The sequence below is a fragment of the Neomonachus schauinslandi genome, chromosome 5 (genome assembly GCF_002201575.2).
Source record: "Neomonachus schauinslandi chromosome 5, ASM220157v2, whole genome shotgun sequence".
In the NCBI taxonomy this organism is placed as follows: domain Eukaryota; kingdom Metazoa; phylum Chordata; class Mammalia; order Carnivora; family Phocidae; genus Neomonachus; species Neomonachus schauinslandi.
In genome coordinates, this window is record NC_058407.1 from 172,538,415 (window position 1) to 172,558,663 (window position 20,249).

At 59.3% G+C, this 20,249-nt stretch overlaps 1 protein-coding gene across 1 annotated transcript in view; it reads left to right on the top strand.

Moving 5' to 3' along the window:
- FBXL18 (F-box and leucine rich repeat protein 18) overlaps positions 1–17,781 on the top strand; it is a 38,279-nt gene extending 20,498 nt beyond the window's left edge. Inside the window, exon 5 of the mRNA XM_021680250.1 lies at positions 12,859–17,781. Within this exon, the coding sequence (XP_021535925.1) occupies positions 12,859–13,015 (157 nt within the window). The 3' untranslated portion in view covers positions 13,016–17,781. The remainder of the gene's footprint in view (positions 1–12,858) is intronic.
- Positions 17,782–20,249: the final 2,468 nt, after the last annotated feature.

The following is a 20,249-nucleotide window of genomic DNA, read 5'->3' on the forward strand; positions in this document are numbered from 1 at the left end:
CTATTTATTTTTTTTAAATTTTTTTTATTTTTAAAGATTTTATTTATTCATTTGACCGAGACACAGCGAGAGAGAGGGAACACAAGCAGGGGGAGTGGGAGATGGAGAAGCAGGCTTCCCGCCGAGCAGGGAGCCCGAGGCGGGGCTCGATCCCAGGGTCCTGGGATCGATCATGGGATCGATCATGACCTGAGCCGAAGGCAGACGCCCAACGACTGAGCCACCCAGGCGCCCCAAGTATTTTCTATTTCTTATATGAGCTTTGCTTTCTTCCTTAATGATGTGTATGTTGGAGTTCGGTTTGTACCGCTATTGCTCACTCTTCTTACCGCTCTGCATTGTTTGTTCGTTGTGGTAAAATATACATAACACAGTTTCCCGTTTTAACTCTGAAGTGTATAATCCAGGGACATCGAGCCCATGCATGCTGTTGTGCAGCGGCCCCCACCCCCCCGATTTCATCTTCCCAAACGGAGGCTCTGTCTGCGTGAACGCTAACCTCCCAGCCCCTGCCCAGCCCCGACTCCCACCATCTACGTTCTGTCTCTGCGAGTCTGATGGCTCCAGGGACCTCGTAGACATGGAACCTCAGCTCTGGCTTCTTCTGCATTCCCTTAGAAATTTATTTTAAGAAGCTTAAAAAAAATAGAAATAAAAGATTATCATGTATTGATTAAAGTGTAGCTCCTCAGACTTGCTGAACCTACCAGTATGAGTTTGCTTTTCAAATCCCCAGGGGCACTCAAGGGCACGGAGCTTTGTTTCTGTGTGTTTGTCACACCCACAGACGTGTAACACTGACGTGGCTGTGCGGCCTGTGCTTTTCATCCGACGTGGATTTGAGCTTTGTTGTTGCCCTTCGCTGGGGCTGTTTCGTTCCTGCCGAGTGCTGTGTGTGCTGATCCTCCCAGTGGATTTGTCACATTTTGCCTATCTGTTGTGCCAGTGGGTATTCGGGTTGTGTCCCGTGTTTCCTCTATCCCCGGGAAGGTCCTCGTGCAGGCTCCCTCACGTGCAGTCTGCAGATTCCTAGAAGGGAATGTGTTCACTTAGCGTGTGTTCAAGAAGATGCCCAAATGCTCTCCAAAGTGATGCTCCCAAGCCCCGCTTCTGCTTGCGGGCTGTGAGAGTCCCTGCCCCATGTCCTTGTTGCACTCCTTTGTATCGTTAGACTTTCAAATTTTCCTGGTCTCCAGGGTGAGGATGGCCCTCCTGCTGTCCACGCTTGGGTCTCATCTGTTCCCAGCGAGCATCGTCTGCTGTGTGTATCACCAGGCCATATCCTCGTCTGTGATCAGCTCTGCAGAGCCCTTGCTTTTCTGTTGGTTTCTCTGGGGAGGGGAAGAGGAAAGCTCGGGACCAGTGTGCCCTCGCTGTCGCTTCGGGTGGGGTGCTCGGTGGTGGGAGTCTGGGCTGCTTCTGCTAGTCATTGGGCCCACCGTATCGGGGGTCCCAAAGCTACTGCGTTCTTCCTGCCTGCTGTGTTCACCGTTGTTTCAGATTGTTGTCATGCGTTCAGTGACCTCCTCCACTGCCCCTGTCCTCGCAGAGCTTCCTTTTAAACCTCCCGCTTGTCCTTCATCCTCTTCTCAGAATGCAGGTATCAAAGCTGGTTGGTTTGTGTACAAAGTACAGCCAAATGGGCTTTGAGTGATGGCTCTGGGGAACCTCCCCCGGGACCGCCGCGTGTCACCCTGAGTACTTCGCTGTTGGTGCTGAAAGCTCAAAGATTTCTTGTAAACCCAGATCGCACTGGGGCTTGTGTTAACTAAATAAGGGCCCAGATACACCTTTGGCCCGGTAAGTATATCCTGTCCCTCCAGCAGGAAATGGCGAGCTTGGGTCAGCCGAAGGTTGGTGGGAAAGCAGTTGAGGGAGGCGGTGTTCCCCTTCGGTGGAACACTCTGGATGCCATGGCCCATGTGGCCTGTGGGCCCCTCTGCAGCGCCCCACGGGCCCTCCGGGTCCCCACTGGGCTGTGTGACGGCGGTGAATGTCACGTGCAGACTCTTGGGATTCCGGCACTCCCAGCTCACGCTGGGGAAGTCAGGCGAGGGGTGGAATTGAAGGCTCAGATGATCAATATCAGATTACTCACCTTCAGTGGGAATCACGCGGCCTGATGGGCAGTGGGCCGTCTCTGCAGCGAGTGTGGGAAGAAATTCCACATCAGCAGTCTCTACCTTTCTCCTCTGGGCTGAAGCCCTTTGAGGTGCAAAGGTCTTTCTCCCTCCCCTCCCCTCCCCTTCTCTTTCCCTTTCTTTATTTCTCTCTCTCTCTCTCTCTGTTAAGATTTTATTTATTTATTTGACAGAGAGAGACACAGCGAGAGAGGGAACACAAGCAGGGGGAGTGGGAGAGGGAGAAGCAGGCTTCCTGCTGAGCAGGGAGCCCGATGCGGACTTGATCCCAGGACTCCGGGATCACGACCCGAGCCGAAGGCAGACGCTTAACGACTGAGCCACCCAGATGTCCCTTTCTTTCTTTCTTTTCTTTTCTTTTCTTTCTTGCTTTCTTTTTCTTTCTTTCTTTCTTTCTCTCTCTCTCTCTCTCTCTTTCTCCCTCCCTTCCTTTTTCTTTCTTTTTTCTCTTATTTTTTTTTAAGAGGAAGATATTTTTTAATTTTGGAAATTTTTTTATACACATAAACTTTACCATTTTGACCATTTTTAAGTATAAAGGCCTGCCTCACTTTATTGTCCTTTATTCATAGATGCTGTTTTTTGTTTTTTTCTTACAAATTGAAGGTTTGTGGGGTGCCTGGGTGGCTCAGTTGGTTAAGCGGCTGCCTTCGGCTCAGGTCATGATCCCAGGACTCTGGGATCGAGCCCCACGTTGGGCTCCCTGCTCAGCGGAGAGCCTCCTCCCTCTCCCTCTGTGTGCTTGTGCTCTCTCTCTGTCAAATAAATAAATAAAATCTTAAAAAAAAAAAATTGAAGGTTTGCGACAACCCTGCACTGAGCAATTTTAGTGTCGTTTTTCCATCTTTTCTCACCGTGTGTCTCTGTGTCACATTTTGGCCATTCTCGCGACATTCCAAACTTTTCCATTATCCTATTTGTTATGCTGACCCGTGATCAGTGGTCACGACTCCGTGGAAGCTCGGTTAATGGTTAGCATTGTTTAGCAATAAAGTATTTTTTAATTAAGGTCTGCAGATTGTTTGTAATAATGCCAGACGACAGCACGGAGTCAACATAACTGTTACCTGCCCTGGGAAACTGAACAGTTCCTGTGGATCGTGTTGTTGCGCTCCTCACTGCGTCTTAGTACTTGGCGTGGTGTGGCGTCTGGAACGGGGTCCGAGGTATCTCCGATGCGTTTCTATGGTGTCGGTGTTTCGCAGCCATCAGTACCATCTGGCTCCGGATTTGTCCGTCTTCCCAGACGACACTGTCCCCATGAACCGCTAACCCCCCGCCCCTGGGAGTCTATTCCACTTTCTGTTTCTGTGAATTGATGCTAAGATCTTCTTCTTTTTCTTTTTTTTTTTTAAATTTTGTTTGTTTTATTTATTTATTCATGAGAGTCAGAGAGAGAGAGAGAGAGAGGCAGCGGCAGAGGGAGAAGCAGGCTCTCCGCCCAGTGGTTTCTGGTCCGGCTGTAATAGTTAACTATGTGTATTACTGACTTCCCTTCACTTTACACCTTGAGTTTTCTGGCTCTGGAACCCGGGGAGAGGCCTGGGTGTTGGCCAGGACACACTTACGCCATCGTGTCTGCACACCTCAGCATCCTTGTGTAAAATGGAGCTGATGCCTATGCATGCTCAGTTTTCAGACGGCTGAATCGGATGCTGGCTGTCCAGTGCCCTGGCATGTGGGCTTTGGGATGGACCATAGCTCTCTGGGCAGGGGGGGGCGCAGGGCAGGTCCTCTCCCCACTGGGCTGGTGGCTGGTATAGGAGGAGGCGAAGGCTGGTTTTCTCAGGTGCAGTGATGAAGACGTTGGGCCAGCTCTGCCCTTTTATCCTTCGGGAAGAGTCATTGGTCCTCTGTCACCCTCACTGACTCGCAGTAGGTCAGCACTTTCCTGGGGGCTCCAGCTCTGGGGAGCTGACACCTCCCTGCTAGACGTGTTCTGCCCACAGGGGCTTGGACTGGCCTGTCGGCTCCCTCCTGTTGCCAAGAGCCAACGGCTCTGCCACTTCTCACCCCTGAAGGGGAGCTTCCTGCAGAGTTGGGAACCAGCTTTGGGTTTTCCCGCTGTTACACCCGAGCCTTCTCGGAAACAGAGAATATCTGAGGTCACCACACAGTTCAGACATTGTGCTTGTCACAAGAGACGGTGTGGACATCTGCCTCCCCGTGTAGGCATCACCAGCTGATGAAGCTGCTTTGTCGTTCTGATCCTCAGAATCCTTCTCAACACAGTGCTCCCAGCCAGCTGATCAGACTTGGCTCTGAGATGCCAGTCCCTACTTGGAGCTTCTCTTACTCCTGGTTCTGTTCACAAGGTCCCTGTCTGCACACCGTTTCTGCCTGTAGCCTGCTTGCGTCCTCCTGGCCCGTCCTGGTGGCCTGCTCAGATGCAGCCCCTGTTGGGCTGTGAGCTCCCCGCTCTGGTCTCTCGGATTGTACCTACCTGCCCCTTTCTTAGGAAGCGTAGCACACACGGTATGGTCTTTGCAGCCCCGTCAGGTAATGAGGTTTGGACTGGCGTGTGATAGCTCTGCTTTCCCAGTGCACCTTTGTGCTCTGAGCACCAGCCAGGGGCAGGGGCAGGCTCACTGGCGGCCCTGGTGGGTGCTGGTCACGGCCAACACCTGGAGCACGGTACCTGAGGCCAGCCAGACCCGGAGTCGGCCTTGGCTCAGTGGACTTCCTGGGCAGAAGCTGCACCAGTCCCTCTGTCCCCGTGGCCCAGTGCCTGGCACAGGCCCTGGCCATGGTGGGGCCCACTGAGTGCCTGGTGCTGGCGACGGAGCGTTAAGGGCCTACTCCGGCCCGCCGTGCTGAGAACCCTGTGTGTGTGACTGCCCTTGCGTGCTCCTCCAGCAAACCTCTTTGAGCTTCTGCTCTGGGCCCCCGTCTTGGACGCTGGGGGCTATGTGAGCACCCCGTTTGCATGCCAGCACCCTGTTATTCCTCTGTTGTTCAAGCCTCCCGGAACTTCTGTGAGATACATGCCATTAGCCCCGGTGTGTAGATTGGGAAACTGAGGCTCTGGGAGGCGCAGCTGGAGTGCAGCCTGGACCCCAGCATGGGCAGGATGGGAGGTTGTGTCCAGAGGGAAGAAGGGCACCTGCCCCCTCCAGAGGGCTGTGCCGGGTGCTGCGTGGGGCTCTCCAGAGCCATGTGGGCATCTCACCTGGAGCCCCCAATCCCTGAGGAAGGCTCATGGGGCTGAAAAATCTTCTGTGCTTGTCAGGACTGCATCCAGATCCAGGTCTATTGGAAGCCTTTCTCCTCCAGCATTGCTGCCGGGGGCAGGGCTGAGATGCAGCCTGATGGGAGAGGCGCTGGCGCCTGTCTGTGCGGATATCCTCTGCTGCCCACCATTGTGTGGGGCGCGGCCCGGCTGTGGTTCTGGGCCGTGCAGCATGGCCTGCAGAGGTCTTTCCTGGCTGGGAAGCAGCACACGGTGGCTCCGGGCAGCTCGGCCGCAGACGGGGGACCTGCTGGCCTTCCTGCTGGTCTTGCTGCCGAGTGGGGCCCCGGCTGCTTTTCTACGAGGTACCCAGCAGATGGCGCCGTGGCTCACAGTAACCGTGGTTTCTCCGCCAGGCCTGCGTCCCACCGAGGGGAGAACCTGAAAAGGGAAAAGGCTGGAACCTCTTCTCCCTTTTCTGAGGCCTTTCTTTTTTCTTGTCTCCTTCCCTGCCTCAGGCTCAGAAAATCACTGAGCGAGAGGAGCTCCCGGCCCCAGGCTGTTGGGCTACTCCCGGCCCTGAGTGTGGAGGTCTGGTTGTTTCCCCGACTCCGGGTGACTCAGCCCGCAGCCCGGCTGGTGTGACACCTGCAGCCCGGCACCCTCCCGCGGGCTCGCGTGTCTGACCTACAAGTGGCTGCTTCTCGGAGGTCGCGCTGTGGTGCCCCTTGTGGGCCCAGCACCGACGCCAGCTGCTTTGGCCCTGCTGGGACCCGGGTTCGCAGCCCAGCCCCACCTCGCAGGAGGTGGCTGGCCTTAGGCGGCTGCCTCAGTTTCCTCAGCTGGGAGGGGAGTTGGTGGCGGCAACGTGTGTCCAGCACCAGGTGCGGCATCCTGACAGGCATTCGTGCTCTTATTTTCTGTCTTTGCTCTTTCAAGTTTGAAACGGTAACCATTTGGGCCCTACTCTGTCCTCTGTGGCATCACCCCCACTAGGTTTGGAGGGGCTTCTTCTGCATGTTCCCCCATTCGGGTCCCTCTGGTTTCCCACCATCAGGTCTGGGTCTAGAGCTGGGTCTAGAGCGACACCCCTGGGCTTGGAAGCTCTCGGGGCCCCTCGGGGGAGCAAGACGAAGCTTCCGGCCTGCATCCCTCTTGCTCCCACCCCCACCGTGAAAACACCCCAAGTTCATCGGGTCAGGTGTCCGCCCCCACTTCCCTCCTGGCCTCAGACACCCTGCCCGGAGCCAGCCTCTGTCTGTTCCATTTGCTGTCTCCGGAAACGCGGAGTCGTCCTGTCTGGGCCGAGTGAGTACCGCACAGCTGCCCCGCGGGCTGCGTTGCGTCTGGGCCCGGGTCAGCCTCAGCGCGGGCAGCGTCCAGTGCAGGAGCTGCGTCGTGTGGCCCTCTGCAGCGGGACTGCCCTTTGCTTCTTCCTGTCCGAGCTGCGCACCCAGCCACACCTCTGCCGGTCACGTACCCACCTGGCACCGGGGGGAGGGCCCTTCCCGGGGGCTGTCAGCCTCTCCGATTTTCTTTGATGCTGCCCTTCCTGGAAGCCGCCTGCGAGGCCTCGTGGCTCCCGGGGGTTGGGCGAGGGCAGTGCCCACACGCCAGTCTTCGTGGTGTCCTACGCCGAGTGATAGCAACTTGCTTTGGTCCGTGTGGCCTCCGGCTGAGGTCACTCCCACCTTCTCCCTCAGATCCCATGAGCGGGGCTCATGCCGTGGCCTCTACACTTGCTGGCTCTGTGACTTTGAGCCGGTCATTTCCTGCATGAGCTGACTCTCCTGTTGCAAGTAGCAGCCATGGTCTCTGCCTCCCACACTGCTGTAACCCTCTGGTGATGGCGTCACCGGCCACTCTGCGTGTTACTCGTGTGGTAGTGGGGTCTTCTGCAGACGAGGCAGCCTGGCTGTGTGAGGTTCGCGGATTGCGAGGGAACGGCTCTCCGCTGCTCCTGTGACCTCCCGCAGCGCCGTGTGAATGGCTGGGGCGCTCGGGGAAGCGAGACGGGGCAGAAGAGGCTCGTGCCCTGACGTGTCCCTTGCCTGTTGCTGGAGTTGTCTCAGGTGAGGACGAGCTGGTTCTGAAGCTTGGCCGAGTGCTCTCCAGAAGGTGCACCGGCGTGGGGGGCCACGTCCATTCCTGGTCCTTCCAGGCCACATGTGTTTACTTGTCGCTGACCTCTGTCGGTTGTCACCCTGAGGGGGTCGCGGGTTGGAGCCATGTAGCCCCCTGTCCCAGGAATGTCAGGAACCCCATGCCTGGGCGGGAGCAGGCGCGACTCGGGTCGGACGGGTTGGACATTCCGCCAGTCGGGGTCAGGTCTCTGCCTCGGAGGTCCCGTGGAAATTCCTTCCCCCAGGCGTCCCGGAGTGCGTTTCTCAGCATCCCGGAGTGCGTTTCTCAGCATAGGCTTGTGCTGGCGAGGAATGTGGGCCTGCGAGGCCGGTTTGCTGCAGGTCCCAAGCCGCCCGAGCAGCCATGCACGGCTCCCCGCCCTGCCCCGCCGCCCTGCTCTGAGCCCCTGGGCCTGGGCCGCGCCTCCGGGCCTCCTGCTCCGATGTGCCGCTTCCTGCCCCGAAAACGCACTTGGCTCCGTCTGTGTTTGTGTTCTGTAAACGTGTTTAGAAACGAGTAAAGTTTACAGATGGAGCGATTAATTGTTTAAGTCTGGGGAACCCTGGGAGCTCTAGAATGGAAAGTGGATGTTACAATACAGAATTAGCGCTGTTTTACGGCCTTAATTGCTGTTAAAGGGGCAGTTGAGCTCCATCGGGAATCGCATCGGCTCGCCACGTTTTCGAGGAGGGTTCCGGGAGCATTTCGTCATTCCTATCTGGAATGCCGAGCCGCATGTGACCCGGAAAAGGACCAGGCAGACTGGGCTTTACTTCTGCAGGTTCGGGGCAGGGGACCCTCGGCCTCGCCTCAGAGCTTGGAGGCTAGCGAGTTCTGGCTCTGTGTGTGCGGGAGGCTCCTGGGGCTGGATCTGGGGGCAGACAGGCCTTGGGCCAGGTGCTGTGGGAGCCACAGTGGCTGCCAGCCAGTGTGGGTGGAGAGGACATGAGGAGCCAGACTGTAGCCCCCGGCTGCTGATTGGTGTGGAAGCCGTTCAGGGATTAAATCTCCTGTGGTCCAGACTGTCCAGGCCACCTGAGTGGAGGGATGAGGTCCAGTACCCCACGGTGGGCTGTGGTTGCTTCTGCTGGTGGGCGGGAGACCTTTCCCACCCCAAGTAGTCTCTCCTAGGGTTCTCCATGGCCGTGAGAGCAGGATCGGCGGGCAGAAGCAGGGGTCTGGGCTGATTCCAGGTAGGCTCTGGGCATCCGCGGGATTATCGGGGAGCTCGGAAGGTGCTCCCTGCGCTCCTCCCCAGAGCAGCATCTGAGTTCTGTGCACTTTGACAGACGTCCCCTTATCACCTCCAGGTTGTTTTATTCCGGGCCTCCGTCTGCCTTTGTGCTGCTCGAAGACCTTTGTTAGGGCACGCCTGAGTGGCTCTTCTCACTTATCTCACTACTTTGGCTTTTCTGTAAGACCTTTATCTTGGGGGGAAGAGGCTGTTGGCTTCAGTGTTGTTTCTCGTTTCTCTGGCAAAGAAGCACACCTAGCAGGTGTTTCGTAGCTGATTGAACACGTTCCGCCTCTGGGCTGCTTCCCGGCCTGTCCCTCCAAGACCCCTTTCCGGCTCTGACATCCGCAGGCCTTGAGGTCCCAGGGCCCAACCGTTGCTGTGGAGGCAGGCCCAGACTGGTTCCGGCACGGTGACCGCAGGATGTACCTTTCCTGAGCCCCCGTGTCGTCTGCTTGTGGTGGGATGAGCATGGAGCCCAGGCTGGTTCTCTCTGCTTCTCTGAGGGCCACAGGCAGCCGTAAAGTGGACTTACAAGATGAAGGTGTTCTAGGAGATCGGGGGTCTTTTCCCAGCCATTCTCCGTTTTGATGGCTCTGGAACCGTGTTCTCTTGACCCAGTTAGGGTGGGTGGGCCCGCTGGTTTCTCACTGTGGCCCTTAAGAGGTATCTGAGTTTGTTGAAGGTTTGTCTTTTTTTTTTTTTTAAAGGGAAAGGACTCAGAGTACTAAGATTTTATTTATTTGACAGAGAGACAGTGAGAGAGAGAGCACAAGCAGGGGGAGTGGGAGAGGGAGAAGCAGGCTTCCCGTGGAGCAGGGAGCCCGATTCGGGGCTCGATCCCAGGACCCTGGGATCATGACCTGAGCCAAAGGCAGACACTTAACGACTGAGCCACCTAGGCGCCCCTGAAGGCTTGTCTTTTGAGGTATAAAAGTGTTCATTCATTTTGACCCAGTAATCCTATTTCTGGGATTTATTCTGAGGCTATAGTTCAAGATGCAGAAATAATTATGCTATGTTAAGTGATGCTTATCAGTACAACAGTAAGAGAGAAGCCTCCACACATGTGTCCACCAGGGACAACGCGTGAGTGGGTGTGCTGCCCCTGAGGGCCGAGCGGGAGGTCCAGGCAAGCCGGCCCGAGGCCGGGCAGTGCTGGGTACTGTCTGTCAGGCCGGGGTGGACACGGTCTTTGTTTAACATAAAGATGTCAAGGACTGGAAGGAAGTGCAGCAAACCTGACTCCCGTCGTGTACGTTTCGATCTGTCACCTAAGCCACGTCCAGAACAAGTGTGTTCAGTACCACAGGATAATGTGCGACAGCAGGACGCGGATGAGGAGGTGGGCAGGGTGGGTGGCTGGCCCAGCTGAGGCGGGGCGGGGGCTCTGTCCCCGAGAGCGGGGCCTCTCTGCACTCCTGCACACATTTCTGTCATATTTTCTCTTTATTTATTTTTTTTAAAGATCTTTAAAATTTATTTATTTGAGAGAGAGAGAGTGAGCGAGCACATTTGAGAAGAAGCAGACTCCCCGCTGAGCAGGGAGACCGACGTGGGGCTCGATCCCAGGACCCTGGGACCATGACCTGAGCTAAAGACAGACACTTAACTGACTGAGCCATGAGGCGCGCCTGTCATATTTTCTCTTTAAACAAAACAATAGTTTGGAAACAAACAAAACCTCTTTTCTGCCCCCAGGAGCGTTCAGAGAAGGTATTGGGGGTCCTGAGATTTTCGGATAGCCGAAGGCGCATGTTAAGTACCCGGGGTAAGGTTGCAGCGCGGGTAGAGATTTTTCTCCAATGCAGTACCTCCCTTCCGGGCGTTACAAACAGCAGTGTAAGCATAGTTTCACTTTAATGCTACCCTCAGGCCCTCCAGGAAGGGCATGCCTTCTGCCCCATCCACGGAGACCCCTGGTTGACCTGCTTCTCGTGGGGTCTCCTCCCCGCCTCTGGTGGGAGCCAGGCGGCCGAGCTCACGATGCCGGGTTTTGGAACGGGCAGGCAGGCCCGTGTGCGTGGAGCTTCTCTGTTCCTCGGTGCGGTCCCTGGCCGGCAGTTCTAGGAAGGCCGGGGTGCCTGCCTTGTGCTCTGCCTGATGCATGTCCCATGCCCGCGTTGCTGCCCAGGACAGCACGGGGTGTAGACGAGCCTGAGGAGCACGACAGGAGACCTCCTCGGGGTGCCTCAGGCTGGCGCCTGGGGGCGAGGCCACTGACTTCCTAGGCCTGGCTCTTGTCCTCCGAACTCAGGGCCAGAAGCCGCAGCCTTGAGTCTTGACCTTAGCAATGCCGTTGGCCCTGGTCAGGGGAGAGGTCCTGAGAGGTGACCCGCCCTGCTGTCAGTCACTGGCCTACAATGGCTTCTAAACACGGGGAGCCAGAAGTTTTATTTCACTGGGGCTGTTTACTTAAATCTCAAACTTTATTTGAATAATGCGAAAGAACACTATAACACGTTCATAAGTTATGAGGCAGGATACACCCCCTGCCCACACCGCCAAGAACTCGCCTCCACCCTCGGGGCCCCTTCCCTCCCAAAGGGAGCCCCAGCCCTGCACTTGGACACGAGTGATTGTCGTCTTCCCACTTGTCACCACTTCTCGTCTCCACTCCGGGCGAGGCCCGCCTAGCTGTGCGACGTCTCTGGTGATGCCGCTGGCCATCCGGGCCGCTGGGGGCCGGGAGGCTGTAGCTGAGGGCACACACAGGATCCTTGAGGCCCAGGGAGGGGCTTTGCAAAGAAAGCGGCTGGGAGTGTGCTCTCCGGAGCTCTGTCCAAGGCCCAGTGAACCCAGGTGTGAACCGAGAGCAAGCAGGAAGTGGGGTGGAATTGTGGTGGGGGCACCTCCACTCCTTGCCCCGGGGACCTTCTGTGCGTGGCTCCCAAGTGCTGTTGGCCTGGCCCCCTGGCCCGCCGCCACCCGGAGGCGCCCGGGGCTGCGCAGAGGGAGCCGGGCCAGGCAGCGCAGCCCGCATTCCTGGCTTTGGGTGAGAAATCAATCCCCCTTTAGCATCTTGACAGCAGCTTGTGAAGAGCCTGGGGTGGTGCCGGCCTCGGGAAGGGCAGGCAGGCAGAGGAGTCTTTGCACGCACATCCCACACCCGAGAATATTTTGTTTCAAGTAAATCACACAGCGGGTTTGCAGGCAAGGACTTGCCTGCGAGGTTCATGGTCACAGACTCTGCTGCCCGTGAGCAGAACACTGAGCTCAGAACTGGGAGGCATTTCCTTGGTGCCTTTATTGCCAGAACATCCAGCTTTGTGAGTACCTTTCTGACATTTACTTTACGTGTGTCATAAATCCATCACTGCCTCCGCTGGAGGCCACAGGGCGGGCCGGGCCGCGGCTTCCTTGCCCCTTCCAGCGGGCGCGGGGCTGGAGGGGACTTGCCTTAGTTTTGGCAAATGCCCAGGTTCCCTGTCCTGTGGGCACCTTCCCATTGCTTGCCCTTCGAGACCGTGGGACAGAAGTTACTCTGGGGTCTGGACGTCTTCTGTCGCACTCTGTGGGGACCCGTGTGTCTCCCTTTCCCTAGACCCCCTGCAGCCGGCACTTCTGTTTCGTCTCTTGGCCAGTGCACAACGTGGGCCGCTACGCACCGGGACCTGCCACTGAGCGTCTGAGGGACTGTGGCCAGCGCATCACCGTCCCGGGCGGGAAGGGGGCTGGTCACCTCACCAGCCGTCCCCGCAGGGCCCCGGGGACGGTGGCCTGAGAAGCTCCACGGCCACTGTACGCATCTGTGCTGCATCAGGGGACACTGTCCCCCCGTGGGCTGGGGAGGGCGAGCCGTTTGCCTCGAATTTGGATGAAGGCTCGTGGCTCCCAGCAGCGGCATCTGGCAGAGTTGCTCGTTCACCTGGCTTGGGAGTTTGTGCCCCTTGAGGGTGGCCTGTGTCCACGCAGGGCCGGCTGCCTGTCTCCTCCCTCCACCCCTTGAGGGTGTTGTCCTGCCTGTGGGGCCTCGGTGCCCAGGGGCGTGGCTTCTCGTGGCTTCAGTGGCTCCCAGGAGGCCTTGCTACACAGGAATGCGGCGGCCTGTTCTGACAGGCTGCTCTCCTGCTCTCTCCCTGGGCAGGCGAAGCCCCGATGGCTGTCTCCCGATGGAGGGTGACAGGCGGCCCCCTACCCACCTCCCCCCACGCCCCTGGGCCCCCACTAATGGCTTGCCTCTGGTTCAGTTTCCAGGCCGAGCGGCCCGCGCTGAATGTCGTCATCTTCCCTCTGCTCCACGAGGGCCTGACCAATGTCATCCGGGACGTCCCCATGGTGCACCTGGATGAGATCACCTTATTTAAAAGCAGAGTGGCTGAGGAGCCCCCGAACCTGTGGTGGTGACAGGGACAGCTAGCGCCGGGCGAAGCTGCTTCTGCCGGCCGAGCCTCCCGCCGGCCACTGTCGCCTCTGTCAGTCTCCTGGGCCTGGAAGCACGACTGCCCTGAGGGGCGTGTGGCCCGGCTGCTGCTGCTCATGCCTGCCCCTGCCGGACACTGGGGCCCCTTGGGTCCCAAGAGGAAGGACGCCCCCTCTGCCCGGCCATCCCGCGCACCTGTCGTCTCCCAGGGCCCCCCGAAGCTTCCTGTTGCTTGCTCTTGGCGCTTGGTGAAACGCGAGTCCCATCCATGAGGAGGATGAGAAGGAAGAGCCGGCTGTCCCTGCAGGGCCTGGCGTGGGTACTCCTGAGCTGAGACTTGCATCTGTCACGGAGCGCTGACTCCCCGGGGGCCCTGACCAGGTCCCCAGAGCAGCACGGGGCCCCAGGGCTGCCCCCCCATCGCCACTTCCACCCTCCAGAGTGTCTCATGTGTTTGTGGCCACCTGCCGTCAGGCTCTGCGGAGGGGTGGCCTCGGGCCCGGGGTTGGAGGTGACCATGTGTGTGGGGACGGATGCGCTCACACCGTTACACGATGGCACGGCTTCCCTCGGGCCAGCTGGGAGCACAGCGCAGTGGGGAGCTCCAGATTTGGGGCTCTCCTTCCCAGTAACACACGTTTTAACCCAATTATGTCCAGCGTGTTTCCAGCCAGATGGCGTCAGACAAGTTCGGGGCCTCCGGCTGGGCAGGGACCCCCGTGGCTCTGGGACTGCGGGGCGAGGCCTGGGGCAGGCCCGACGCCAGCACAACACTCAGCTTTAGGACCTCTTCTCCGTGAAGATCTGTGTTTCTGGGGAAATACATACCTGGCTTCATTCAAGAAACTTGAAATATTAAAACTTAGAAAGGACGTTTAAAGCCAGAGTAGTGATCAAACTACCCCATTTCATATAGCTTTATTTAGCACTTTACAAAATTCAGTGCAGCTATTCCAAAAATGGGGAGTGACCTCCCAGTGTCCAGGGCCTCCCTCCCTGTGCTGAGCCTGCTGCCTTCTCGACTGCAAGACTCCCCAGAGCTGGTGGCCCCTCGGCCGGTGGCTTCCGAGGGGCTGCGATCGGGTTCCCTCCACCCCGGGTCCAGCCCTGACCGCTCCTGGTGATGCTCCTGGAGGCTTGCCGGGGGTCCTGGGCACCGTTGGACGGCTTCCAGGCGGGGGCACATCAGTCCTGCAGAGGCTGCCTCCCCGGGCCTCCCTCTCCCTCTGGGTTGGGGGTGCAGAGCCCACCAGGCCCTGCTCACGCTGCTGGTCCCCATCTTGGCCGCCATCTGCTTGGCCCCCAGCCTGGCCATCTTCCCACTTTGTGTCTGTGGGGACAGTCCCCCCTCTCCCCATTCCGTGTAGCGTGTCCTGCAGCTTACCTACTAAAAGAGCGGGTCCATGGCCCCAGGGCTTTTCATTTGCCTTTCCGTCCCTGGGTTCTTGAGGGACAGACAGTTCTGCAGCCCCCACCCCCGCTCAGCAGCGGGGCTGAGGGGGTCCGGGAGGCCAGAGAGCACAACTGCAGGAATCAAGCAGTCCCGGGGTCAGGGCCCTGGGAGGAACAGTCTGCCCATCCCAGGGGCTCTGCTCTGCCCTCCCCCTTCCTGTCTGAGTGGACGGGGGGATGCACACGTGCCATGGGATGAGTCTTCTCCCTCCTCGCTCTGGGTTTCATGCCCTCTCCCTGCCCCGGGCTGAGGCTGGCACTTCTTTGCAGCCCGGCCAGAGGGACTGGTCTGCAGGCTGCCCGTACGTGAATGCCTACAGCCTTCACCTTAGAGGTCCCGATGTGGTCTGAGGGCCCTGCCTGGCCTTGCAAGCCGAGGGACAGACTGCCCTGGGCCCCGGAGAGACAGGGCTGAGGTCCCGATAGGGCCCCATGGCTGTAGATGAGGGTCTGAGAGTTGGTGGGCGCACTTTCCCTCCCCAATTTTGGGGTATTTCAGGTGGTGCCCAGAGGACCTCCCCCGCCAGGCAAAGGCGGTCAAGGAAGGGGGTGGTAATGGGAACTGACCATTTCTCCTCAAAGCAAGCGTGTGGCTGGTCGCAGCCTGACTGGCAGGGGGTGTGCCCTGGGGAGGAGGTGCCCAGGGCCCTGGGTGGCTCTGGGTGCCCTCTCCTCCAGAGCAGCCCGGGCTCAGGCTGGAGAATGAGCTTTCCACTAGGCTGCAGTTGTGTGTTCACGCCCTCGCCTGGGTGGCCCGTTCTCACGAGCAAGCAGTTTTAACCAGCAGCATTTATGCCAACAAACAGGGCCGGGAGGGGCCGTTCACCCGAGGCTGGGGGCGGGAGCTGCCGTGGAGAGCCGCCCCCACACAGCAGACCATGTATTTTTAGCGTCCCCATAACCATCCTGCTACTAGAGCAAGAACTTCCGCCGATTCTGCCCCCGGGCCGGGACTCACCAGATGTTAGCAGTGTGCTTATTCTCGCTGAGTGCTAATTTGGCAGCGGCGTTAATTGCAATTTATATTCTGCAGCATTTTATGCTGGGAAAAGAACCCACCCTAATGGTCCCCAACTGGCAGAACTGGGCTGTTAAGTGCGGACCATATGCTGCCTGCCGAGAGGGGGCCTGGTCAGCACTGCTGGCTGTGCGTGTGTGTGCGTGCGTGTGTGTACGTCTGCGTGCACACACATGTGAGTGTAGTCTGCGCACACGTGCATGGTGTGCGTGTGCGTGCATGTGTGCATGCGAGCACGTTTCTGCATGGGATTACGTGTGCGTGGGATCGCGTGTGCGCGTGCGTGCGTGTACGTCTGCGTGCACACACGTGAGTGTAGTCTGTGCACACGTGCATGGTGTGCGTGTGCGTGCACGTGTGCATGCGAGCACGTTTCTGCATGGGATCGCGTGCTTGTGCGTTTCTGCGTGTGATCGCGTGTGTGCGTGTGCGTGTATGAGAGAGAGGAGAGACTGGGGGAGGTGGGAAAGACGAGGAGGGAGGGGAGGAGAGGTGAGGGCATTTAACCCTTTGTTAAAGTAGAAGCCCCAGCACTCCCAAGGCAGCTCCTCCCGCCTGTGCCCACCTCGCCCCTAGACCTTGTGGCTCGCTCCCCACCCCCCACCCGCCCCCAGGTGGCCAGGCATGCCTGCCCCCGGGGCTCTGACTTTGGTGCCAACACAACCTGGCCAGGGGAGGCATCTGGAGCCTGAGGAGAGCAGAGGCCTGCAGCCTCCTTCCCTGTCGGTGGCTTTTCATTCTCACGTACAAGTATTTTTACTGCCCAGCCCAAGGAGGCTAGATAAGGGACACTTCACTCTGTCATACGCCCCGGGGGGCGGATCTTCTCCCTGCCTGTCAGCTGTCCTCTGAGGACCCAAGGATTCATGGGTCTGGGCCCCTGTGTCCAGCACCAGGCTGGAGGGCGCTTGGCTGGGGCCCCGGACGGGCCCTGGGATGATGCCCCCCCCCCACACCTTGGGCAGCTCTGCAAGGCTGGGTGTTGAGGGTGAGCCTCCCTTGACCGCCCCTGCGCCAGGACCCACGGCTGCAGGCCACTTGGAGGCGAGGACGAGGCTTGGCGGAGGCCTGGCCGGGAGAGCGGGGCCAGGGGAGCAGGGCCGCAGGAGCCTCTGGACCCTGATGTCTGTTAGCCCTCGAGGGTCTGAAACCTGTGCCATCTGGCTTGTGCCAGTGGCCCTCCCCGAGTCTGTGTCAAGAAGGTGACGATCCCGCAGCCCTCCCCCAGCTTGCAGGAAGGGGACCCACCCTCATGACCTCCTCCAAGGGGCACGGGGGTATCAGGCAGCCCCCTGCTCCCTCTGGCCCTCATTGTCTGCTCTGGAGGGTTTGAGAATTGCCGAGGCCTTGTAAGGAAGAATAATAAGTGAGAAATTCGTGGACGAGGATAATGCAGCGTGGCCGGTGGTAGCAGGTTTCAGCGGAGACCCCAGATTCCCGAAGCAGATGTGGAAGGGGGCACCGCTGCCCGCAATTCCCTCGGCCTTGGCCCTGGCCCTGAGCCTCCTCCCCCACACTTCGCCAGCAGGGGACGGGATTGTGCGGCGGGGGCTCGGGTGCCCTTGTGGTGCTCCCTGGCCTCGTTTGCGCTGGGGGCACGGGGTTCTCACTGGGAGTCCCTAAGATCGCTGACACAGGCTGGATGCTGTCGCCTGAATGTCTAAATTACTTTCTAGAGCTTTTTCAGAAACCACGGTGGGGGGCGGGAGGGGGAGGTTGCATTCATGTCACGGGGTCGGGGCACCTGCCGCACCCTGCTCCGGACCAGCCGGCGGGGGAATGGGGGGGGGGGACCCAGGGCTGCCTGTGGCCATGAGGTCCGGGAGCCACGTTCACCGCCTGGGAGGTTCGGTCTGTAGCGCTCCGCTAAACCTGACGAGGAATGGTTTTCCGTGGAATCCTAACGGTGTGGGCCAGAGGCTTCTCTGTGTGCTCACCGTAGCGGGCAGGCTGGAGGGCGAGGGGCTGGAGAGGCAGCCACGCGACGGCCGTGGTGCAGGTGGGGTGTCCGGCCCCGGCCCCCCTCGACCACTGCCTGTCCGTATGCGGCTGACCAGAAGCACTTGAGCTCAGCATGTTTTTAAAGGGGGGGGTGGGGAGTCGGCCAGGGGGCTTACGGTATACGGTGACCAGGTGCTAAGTGATCAAATACGTGTCACCTGCTTTTCCACACAGACCTACTTTTCTGTCTGGTGATGCCTGCTCCTGAATTTTGTGTTCAAATGAATTTTGAATGGGTATTTTCATGTAAACTTGTGGCATGTGGAAAGTTTCAAATAAAGTGGACTTGATTTAGAAAATCAGGTGATTATGCAGTGCTTCCGGAAGGGACGCTCCCTGACCTTTCCCCTGTGACCCTCTCCAGCCCTGGGGGTGGGCCAAGGCGGTGGGGGGGGCACTCATCACCCGCGGCTGTTCTGATGGGGTTACCTGCTTGGAGACGGGAGACCCAGTGGGGGACCGGAGGCTGCCTGGGGCCCCCAGGATGCGGCTGCTGGGTCAGCCTTTGCGGGCCCAGGAGGGAGGCTATGGGCCGCTGGAGCGCATTCACACTGTTGGGCAGCCACCACCACCATCCAGCTCCAGAACATGACATCCCTCCACTCTGAGACTCTGTCCCTGTGACACACTGACCCCCACCCCCTCCCCAGCCCCTCGGCACCACCATCTGCTCTCTGTGCACCGGACGACTCTGGGAACCTCGAAGGAGTGGACTCACACAGGATTCGTCCTTCTGGGACGGGCTTGTTTGTAGCATCTGTTTTAGGCAGAAGCGTCCTTCACCAGACCTGGGCTCTGGGAAGGGGCTCTGGCTGCAGCGTGGCGAGGGGAGAAGGTGGCAGCTGAGCCCGAGAGACCGGGGCAGGTGAGCAGGCGTCCGGGCAGGAGCGGGGACCTGGACTCGGAGGGGCCGAGGGCCCCAGGATGCTGCGGGACAGAGGGACAAGTGTGTGGGGGCTGTCGGGTGGGCCGAAGAGGGCTCAGCTGCACCTCCTGAGCTCCCCACCTGTCCTCCAGAGGAGAGTCGCCTGAGGCAAAATGGTGATCAGGGGGCAGGGGCCTCCATCCTTCCCGACTGTCCAAGCCAGTCGTCCAGGCTTGGTGCGCGCCTACCCACAGGACTCCCCACGATGGTCTGCTTCTGCCCAGAGTCGCTGAGAAACGGAGGAGACAGTGCCCGAGGGGCCAGCAGTGACCTGCCCAGGAGGGACAGGACTGACCCTCTGTGCCGCCGGACCCAGACTAGACTGTGGGATCACAGGAGCGAGAAGTCCCGGTGGTCCTTGCTTCAGCCCCCGTGCGACCTGGTCATCAGGGTGACAGGTAAGTGGTGGGGGGCGGAGCCAGGGCTGGGAAACCACGGGGAATAGGCCACTGCTGCTGTACTACAAGCCACCCCCAATGTCAGGGTGTAAGCAATTGGGAGATGCTCCTGGCTTCCCCGGGGCAGGTGTTTGGACAGGGCAGAGCGTGGCGGCTTGCCTCAGCTCCCTGGTGTCTGGAGCCTTTTCTGGGGGCTGGACTCCTCTGGAAGCATCTTCACTTAGGTGACGGTGATTGGTGCTGGCTCTCCACCAGGACCTCAGCTGGGCCTGTGGCCAGAATGCCTACGTGTGGCCTCTCCATGTGGTCTGTCCATGGGGGCTAGTTGGGTTTCCTCACAGCATGGTGGCTGGGTCCCGAGAACCCCGGGGGATACGCCCTAGCCTTGGACATCCCATAGCGTCACCTCCACACACTGTGTTGACTGAGACAGTCACAGGTCAGCCCTGTTCAAGGGACAGGGACACAGGCCTGTGTCTCACATGGAGTGAGAACTCGCGTTGTGGCGTCTTGAGAAAGTGCCTCGGGGTCAGGGAAGAGAAGTGTGAAGGGCTTGGCACTGCCCGGAAGGGCCAGGGCGCGCACTTGGAGTTGACTTAGAGTTGACTGTGTGAGGCAGCCTGGCCTTTGTCGGTAGGCTGAGCCTCCAAAAAATAAAATCAAAACAACCTCAAGTAAAGCCGTTCGTTGTGACAGAGAGGAAAGTGCCGGGGGGTCCCGTGTGCGGGGGGGAGGGTTCCTTCGAGGCTGGAGGAGGGAGGGAGGGCAAGAATGACAAGCTTTGACTGTCACCAGGAGTGTTGTGCAGGATTTATTTGTTGCCAGTGTTTGCCTTTCTTGGCGGTGGAGGAAAGCGTTGCGGAACCCTGACCTTGCGGAGTGGAGGGTCTCCTGGGAGCCCCTGGGGCCGCCCAGGGCCCCGCAGCGGTCGGGTGGCGAGTGAGCGAGCGAGCGTGTCTCCCACTGCAGATTCCAGGCCAGGAGGTTGCTGGCGTCACGGAAGCTGCTTTCCCTTGGACCTTTCCCGTCCCGTCTGGCGCCTGAGCCCCGCGAAGTTGCTGGGAGTGAGTGTGGCCCCTTCTCCCTGTTCAGAGGCTGCACGCAGCGCCCCCGGGTGGAGGCCGGCCAAAGCCCCGAGGACCGCCCACCCCAGTGAGGAAGGAGACGGAGGCCCTGCAGGAGGGTGCAGCTCGGAAGCCCCGGACTCGCTGGGCCCGGCCCGCCGATCCCTGCCCTCACCCCCGCGCCGGCCCGCCCGCTCACGCTTCCACACACGCTCACGAGCCCGAGCTCGGGTTCGCACTGACGTCCATACACACACGCACTTAGGCGCTGGCTCACACACGGCCGTTCGCACCCTCACACCCACCCCCCCACACACGGGATTTCACGGTGTTCGTACTCACACCCACACTCTTACACAT